Raw genomic sequence first — 8,102 nt, 5'->3', positions numbered from 1 at the left:
ACTGCATCATTTCAGTCACACTCATGTCCAAGCCTGTCTTTTAGCAGGCGGATGTTTCTGCCTCCTTGTACTTTAGACTTTCTGCACTCGTTCTTTTTTTCATCGTCTAAGCACATTTCCCTTTCGGGGTCACGGGGCCGCTGGAGCCTATCCCTGCCACTCGTGGACAAAGGCAGGGGACATCCTGGACTGGTCACCAGTCTGTTATCGGGCCATAAATCACTCACCCACATTCACACCTAGGAACAATATAGAGTAACCAATTATAATCTATGAAGCATGTTTTTGGATGGTGGGAGGAAGCCGGAAAAAACACGCATACACGGGAAGGCCTTCTCGCTGTGAGGCAAGAGCGCTAACCACTGTGCAGCTGACTTTCTGTACTTCGAAAAAAATTTATTCTGAAGACAGAATTCATTTTTTTTCATTGCATCCAGATGAACTGATTATAGGCCAAAAAGTGCATGATTACACTGAGAAAGCTTTATTTACACCTTAAAGGACCTTCATACTAAAACATAGGAATTGCAGGGGAAAAAAACAATGCGTAGGTGGAGAAGTTGAACAAATGGCATTGAAGGTGGAGGTTTTAAAGGAAGGAGTGGGGATTTAGCCCTAACGTTGATGTCAGAGGTGTATGTGGTCACATGAATCCAAGCCGTTCATTTCCTCAGGCCTCTCTTGGTCCGCTTGGTTCTGGATATAAAAAAAAAAAAAAAATAGGTCAAAAACTCTTGCATATCTTGTTTGTTCACAAAAGTCATTGAGAAAGCAAAGCCTTCTACCACCAGTTTAAACCACAGCAGATCCACCAGGGTAGGAACACTGTTTTTTCCAGCCCACACCCCTGCTGCGAGCTTTCCCAACCACATGCATGACGGCCTTCAGGCTGCATTTTCAGAGCAGATTTTGCAGATTGGATTTATAGTTCAGAGGTCATTCTCACGTTTTCTGATGGTCGCTCACTCGATTCCTCAGCACGTTTATCTGTAAAAAAGAAAACAGATGTTAGTGAAGAACTTGGGTGACGTGTTTTGAACTATTGCGTGAGCTCACCTCATATTTCTGTCTGGCAAACTGGTACTGCAGTTCGAACTTCTCAGCTTCCAGCTGGTGCATCCACTCCCAAAGCTCCACGGCTTTCTCCCTGTAAAATAAAGACACACCACACTGTCAGGAAGATCTGGACATTGACTAGAACAATAAACACTAAAAACCCCATTCTGTTGTTGCCACTCTGTCGTGGAATGAGTGATGTCGGCCAAAATCAACCCTTGCGGAACTCTTCTGCTGATGCTCAAGAAGTCTGATTTCACACCTTCAACAGACACACATTACGTTATCTCTGAGAGATAGTCCCTTAACCTATCAAAGGCAGAATCCCCACACAAATGTTACTTAGTCTGTGTAGTTGTAACCAACGATCATCCTTGCTATCTTTATCCAGTTGTCTTACTTAATGTAGTTCTGGTTTTAGCTGCTGAGATGGTGGGATCACATTGGCCATCAGAATTCTCTGGTCTACAGAGAAGCTTTATTGGTCAATTTCATGACTAAATTTGCTCTTTAAAAAAAAAACAAAAAAAAAAAACAACGAGCCCAAATTACCAATCTTCCACCACCATGCAAACCAGCAACTTCAACTTTGTTACGTTGTTATTGCTTTTAGTTGTAGTTTTTTTAAAACGCTTTATCAATTAAAGCTTTTTAATGACAGACGCAAATGAAGATAATTGTTGGAAAATCCATTCTGTTTTCCTAAGTCTACTTAAACCTTTTGGAATTTATTTTTTTTAAATTTAGTTAAATGATATGAATTCTCTAATTTTATTGATGAGGTAGACCAAGCTGTGTGCACTCAAGCACATTCACAGATCCCTCTGTAAAGTTCTAAAACATTTATGTCATAAAATAGATCATCTTCCGGTGCAAAAAGTATTTTTGATCATTTGAAACTTACAGAGACAGTTTTACAGTGTTTGATCTTCTGAAGTCTGCCTGCAGTCTGTAACCAACACTTCAATGCAAGAACACTTGGGTTTTCTATCTAATTCCTCATACTTTCATTTGAATAACTTAATATTCTTGTATTTCTCATATATACAGAATGTTTACACAGGTTATACATTGGGCCTTGGTTTTTATCAACTGATATTGTATGTATTGTGTTTTGTATGTTGGGGCTTGTTTTGTTTTTGAGATCTAAAAGGACTACATTTTATTTCCTTTTTATTTTTATAATCCTTTTTTTAGTCTAAAAGAAATTTAATTTTCTGTCGTTGAGTATATTTTCATGATATTGTTTAACTCAAAGGACAGATGACAGTTTTTTGTGAAGGTTTTCTATATTTCTCCACTTACTTAAGTCTATCTTGACTCATTTTCTCGATGTCCAAAGACTTGCGTCTTTCATTTAGGATCTTCTTCTTCTTCTCTCTTTCCGTCTGCTTCTTCCCGCTCCTCTTCTCTGTCTGTTGAAGAAAAAGAAAATCTATGGCTTTGTTGTCATTGTTTTAAATTAGAATTAAAACATATATTGAAAATCAAATAAAGGACTCACCAACTTTTGCATATAGCCTCCAAAGTGAAGACTGGTCAAGGTTTTCTTCTTCTTTGCGTCATCCTCTGCTCTCTTCTTGGCCTCCTCCTCTTCCTTACGAGCTCTTTCGTCCTGGAGAAACGTAATGGCAGAGTTCAAAAGGACAAAAGAAGAACTGATGATTTGAGTTGCTGGAAGTTGACTTTACCTCAAGACGTTTTTGGCGCTCTTTATCTCGCTCACTGCGAATCCTTTGCTGCTCTGCCCTCTCAGAGCGACGCTTCTCCTAAATGACAGACCAGTCCACCAAACTGTTAGAAATCTGTGTTTCTGCTAAAAATGTGTTTTCTCAAAACTTACAATTCTATCTTTCAGATTGATGAGCTCTTCCTCCTCTTTCTTTCTGCTCTCAAAGTGAACTTCAATCAAAGTCTGAAGCTCCATCAGGTCTTTCTCCATTCTCTTACGATGGATGTCCTTCAAAAAATAATCACACAGGCAAATCACTATTTAGGCTTTATCCCAAATCTGGGTTAAAATAAATCATTTCCTATTAGCATCTGGCAATTTTAAGAGTTAAAGCACAAAAATGGGCCATCACTATTGCAACTCACATCAAAATCCACCCTTTCTCCATCTGGGATTTTGGGAGGGATCAGGTTTGGCATGACAAAGGGCCTAGAAATAAATGAATAGAAGTAAGAATTAATAGGTATAGTTATTTAAAAGCTATACCTATTGCATCTTCACGTGTGGTTTTAAATTTGAACGGATGTCATTGAAACATCTTTAAATTACAGCCTTAACCTTCAAAGTTTCCAACAAGGCATTGGTTGGATTTCTATATTTACTTTGAAATACAGTGAAGTAAAAATTAAATGAGCAATTTAATTTAAGTTTAAAAAATCAGTATACCACTTTATTTAAATGAAATACATATGTATATACATATATTATGATTGCATCTACTTCCTGATAGTTTATATTTTACAAACCTGTTTAAAGATGAAAAAATCCTCTAAAACCCAAAGTTTTATTGTCTTTTATTGTCATTGACATGTGGCATTTTTCTTCAAAGATTGCACTTAAGTGAGAAATCTGTGCGCTTAATGTATGTTCTTGTAAAGGTTTTTACTTACTTGAACTTTGGTTTGGCTCCATCCCCTGTTTAAGAGGGAAAAAAATATATAAAGATGAGTTAGAGTGGAGCAAATCCAACCAAACTCAAAAACAGACACTTCTGCACTAAACTACTCTAGACTGTAAATAGCCAAGCTAATGGAAGCATTCAGATTTTCTGTTTTGATAGTGCACAATGCTTAAATTGTGCATCTGCTGCCAAAAATGATGTACTGAGTACATCCCAGGTACAGGACCAGTAACGGAAACTGTCGTACCTTCCCCCTCCTCCGCCTCTCCCTCTTCATCTGAAACAAAGCAAAAAGCCAGTGAGAGTTAGTAACACACATTTCATTACGCAGCAGGATTATAGCAGAGAGTGGAAAGATCAGGACCCCCTGTCATGTTTTTGTCAGAGATGCATTCCTCCTTCATGCATCACTCGCCACAAATAGACTTAGAAAAAGTGTGGAGAGTTGGCCAGGAAGAGTTGATAAGAGGCACTCTGCCGCTGAGTCTTCTGTCTGGCGTACTCACCAGCATTGTGTCGTTTCTCCCCTAACTTGTTTGCAAGTTTGTCAATTATTTGATGGAAGCACAGCCCCAAATAGTTCTGTAACTGAAGCTTCGTAGCCTAAAAGACTCAGTCTTATCTGGTGGTTGAAAGTTAATGACTGATCTTCCCAACAATGTGTTTCAAACAGTTAAGGAGTTTTTTTTCTTTCTGAAAATGACCCCGGTCACTTTTACTTGAGCTGGAAACACGGCATTTCTGGGTGGCTGTGACATTTTAACCCTTGTGCTATCTTAGATGACCCCACCCTTGCATTGATCTGTTATTCCTACCATGACAAAGGTGGATAAAGGTGGAAAGATTTCATGTAATCCATGGACACCAGTGAAGATCACAAATCATTGAAGAAAAAAGGTTCAGAGCACTGTCTAGTGGGTCTAGATGACCCAACTCCCAATGTTAAAGTGCCTAGGATAGTACAAGGGTTATGGTTGTTGTTTTCTTTGTTATTGTGGTGGAGAGAGTAACTGCATTTCATTATAAAATATAATCAAAAAAATTCTGCAAGCATTAGTAAAGCTGCTCTGGACCTTTTTGTGTTTTCCCCTTCATTTTATGCTCAACCTACAACAGAAGAATGGATTCACCACTGTTCCAGCTGACCTGCAGAACCAGCTGGTTAAATCATTCTTATCAAAACTTTGCACGAGTAATGTTGCTGTTTCTAGACACTGACACTTACTAATGTCTGCTATGTATTAAGTGTCTGGAAACAGATGAATTCTGGGAACTTTGCTGGTTCAGCAGAGTTAAGGAGTGTGAAAGATGAGAGAAATGTTCTCAATGCGATAGAGTCACATGAGGACACGCCTCAACAGGGATTCTGACTAATTCATTTAATTGCTATATTTATTGTGACTACGGTAAGTAAACATGTCCGTGTGAACTCTTGGGATGTGCAGGCCCGTCGCATGCCGAGGTGAAAAGTTTGCTGTAGCCAGCAGATCATCCTCACATCTGTGTGTCACTATTCATTAAGGGTGGAATACATGAGTCACCACCATTTAGTTGTCAGCTGCAAGCCGACCTGCAGGGACAACACAAACAGGATCCCTGACATGTGCTCAGGCAATACAGCTTTGAAAAAAAAAGAATCACTCACCTGCTTCTTCTTCATTGGGCTCCTCAGCCTCTGTGGCAGCAGGCGTGTCTTCCTCCTGTGTAGTTTCTGCTGAAAGCAAGACATTTTCAACTGTGGGTCAAATGTGTTCATCTTTACAGTGATAATAGGCAACACTAAAAAGAAGAACAGCTTCCAAAAGATGTGGTCCTTTCTGCCATAATTCTTGGACATGATACCAGCTGGAACAGACATTTGGATGGAGATCAGATCAATACCAACAGCTTGTTTTAGAGTGAACCCTCCTCTGGTATTTCTAGCTGATAGCTCTCAAGAGGGGGGCTGGGTGCTTGTGATTATATGTAATCTGTGCGTGTTTCAGATGACAGCCTGAGTGGAGATGTTTAAACCATCCAGTAAAGCACGCACATTTGATTTTTTTTTTTAAATGCAGCTTTATTAAAGCATTTTAAGATTTTGGATCAGATCATTGGAAAGGCTCCAAAATTTCTGTGATATTTTATCACCAACAACCAAAAGATTCAGCCAGGTGTTTCCCAAACTACAACTGTTAAACTCTGTCATTTCCATAACTGAAAATAAAAAATACCTTCTCATAAATAAAAATTCAAACTTAAGAGCGGAGGCTCTGCTCTGTTGATTTACTATTGTAGTTAGCAAATGTACTTAGAATCAACAGCTTTCTGTAGGCTTTAAGCATGCATTCATTTACTTCCTCGAGGTCTTTTGGCCTCCTGACGTTTTAGAAGGAATATTTGGGGTATGAGGGTGGATACACAGAGTCCCAAAGCAGCTGGTCTGATAAGCATTCCTATTACATTACAGTTTTAACAAAACGCTAGCTGTCAGGTAGATTGCTTCCCACAAGGGCGTTTTGGTTTTGTGAAATGAGTTGGCCCATGACTCATTGTCTGGAAGATGCTCGGTTTTCCAAAAACCTGTGCCTCTTTGTCTCTCCTCACCTGTCTGGCAGCTGTTGTGAGATGGTTTAGCTGTTATGCTGTCTTTATTTAGATGTTTCAAGATTGATTTGTCCAGATTTTCTAGAAATTGTTTATTGTTCCAACTGATGAAATGCTGGAATGTAGAACCATTCCATTTCTTTAATACACCAACACATTTTATAAAGTTCATTAACATGCAGCTCTGGAGCCACATGTGCCTCTTTTACCCCTCCATTGTTGATCCATTAGTGTTTTTTTTATTTTGAAAACTAACTGTAAATTAAAAAGTAAAATAAACTAACTTAAACTCTTAAACTTTATTCAACTCATTCGCAGACAGTTGATTGACAGTGCGTACCACAAGCCAAACTAAAACACTTTGACAGTTTTTGAGCGCTGTGTACCACAAAAAATCCATTGGAGGTCTGTAAGCACAACCAGATAAAAGGTGCATCTGATTATGAAACAGATTTTCTATTTTTGAACCAATTCAAGGAATTGAAGTGCACCTTGTGGTTAAAAAGTTCAATGAAAACCTGAGCAGTACCTTCCTCTGGCTCTTGCTCCTCTTCTACCCCATGTTCTTCTGCAAGAAGAAGCACACTGGTGGTTTGTTCGGCCAAACGGAAACATTACCAAAAGTAATTTTTCAACAATAATGAACATTTTTTTTTTATCGATAATATCTTTAAAAAGTGTTTTGTACCTCCATCCACCTCTTCTTCCTCTTCTAAAACACACAAATAAGGGATTGACTAATGTAATCATGTAAGGAGTGATACAAGCTGTGGTTTCTCGACTAAATGGGTTACAACTGCGCTTGGAAGGATGCCACTGATTTTAATCACAAATCAAAGGACAAAAAGAAGAAGCGTACACGTTAAATTGGGAAATACACTCAGACTCAACATAAGATTAACCGCAATAGCAGCACATTGATGTCAGTGTGTTGTTTGCAATGAATGTACAATAAAATTTAACAGCCACATGCTGAGTAGACAACCAGATTAAACATACATTTCATTTTTTCATTCACACAGATGCAGCCTTTTCACATTCTTAATGATGTGTGTCAGGCTGCCATATTAAGCTCACTGGATCTTGCAAAGAAAACATCTGTCAATACAGCAGGGCCTTAGTTTAAACAGCAGATCGTTCACTGTGTGTGGAGACAATGGTGTGCACGGTGACTCATGAGCTCCTACCTTCCACCACCCTGTGAAAGACAAACACATTTGTAAATGACTGCTGTCACTCAAGACATGAATGCACAGCAACCTATCTTCTCTTTTATAGTAATGTACAGCTCATGCTATGGTAAAAAGTGAGCAAAACACTGTATTTATGTACAGTTTAGCTATGTGGACGTTGGCTGGAGACCTTTCTGTATTCTTAAGTAGAAATGGCAAACAAAAAAACTCACTCCTCGTATTCCTCCACCACTTCCTCGGCGTCCGACATGGCACGGCAGCGGTCAATCTGGACGTCAAAACAGACTGTGATTCCCGCCACTGGTCTTGTGAAGCATGAGCGCACAAGCTTTTATGGTCTTACCTGAAACCCTGATGGAGACGGGAAGAAGTGGACTAACTCTGAGTGCAGGAGCGTGAGGTGAGTGTCAGTGCGGGGAAAGGAAGCCGGTGCTTTGTGGGGGAGATTTGAGGACCTCCTTGTTTTATTAATAACCTTTTTAGATAGCAAGTACTCTCCATTATCAGCATTCCCAAAAAAGGCAGCCATGTTCAGTACTGTGGGGTTGTAGTGTCAAGAAGATCCAGATATAACCACGGTCGATCTTTAGACCATGACTCACACACACCTTTTGTCACTCTTGTTTGGCCCTGT

At 39.3% G+C, this 8,102-nt stretch overlaps 1 protein-coding gene across 4 annotated transcripts; it reads right to left on the bottom strand.

The window, feature by feature from the left end:
• Positions 1-461: 461 nt before the first annotated feature.
• Positions 462-8,012, bottom strand: LOC105354378 (troponin T, cardiac muscle-like). 4 transcript variants are annotated; one of them, XM_023956631.1, is made up of 16 exons: positions 7,812-8,012; positions 7,681-7,736; positions 7,463-7,473; positions 6,964-6,987; positions 6,805-6,843; positions 5,335-5,403; positions 3,937-3,966; positions 3,679-3,703; positions 3,154-3,217; positions 2,900-3,016; positions 2,748-2,825; positions 2,561-2,671; positions 2,362-2,471; positions 1,057-1,147; positions 947-987; positions 462-696 (listed from the first exon to the last, which is right to left on the bottom strand). In XM_023956631.1, exons 1-16 carry the CDS (start codon positions 7,995-7,997, stop codon positions 663-665), a joined length of 1,086 nt encoding a protein of 361 aa, XP_023812399.1. In that variant the 5' UTR covers positions 7,998-8,012; the 3' UTR covers positions 462-662. The 4 variants fall into 4 exon arrangements, with proteins under 4 accessions (XP_023812399.1, XP_023812400.1, XP_023812401.1 ...); XM_023956632.1 differs by having other exon boundaries at positions 5,335-5,400; XM_023956633.1 differs by lacking the exon at positions 6,964-6,987.
• Between the last annotated feature and the right edge of the window lie 90 nt (positions 8,013-8,102).

The sequence above is a fragment of the Oryzias latipes genome, chromosome 7 (assembly GCF_002234675.1).
Source record: "Oryzias latipes chromosome 7, ASM223467v1".
In the NCBI taxonomy this organism is placed as follows: domain Eukaryota; kingdom Metazoa; phylum Chordata; class Actinopteri; order Beloniformes; family Adrianichthyidae; genus Oryzias; species Oryzias latipes.
The sequence above is the reverse complement of the archived record's forward strand: the minus strand, read 5'-3'. Positions and strand labels throughout refer to the sequence as shown.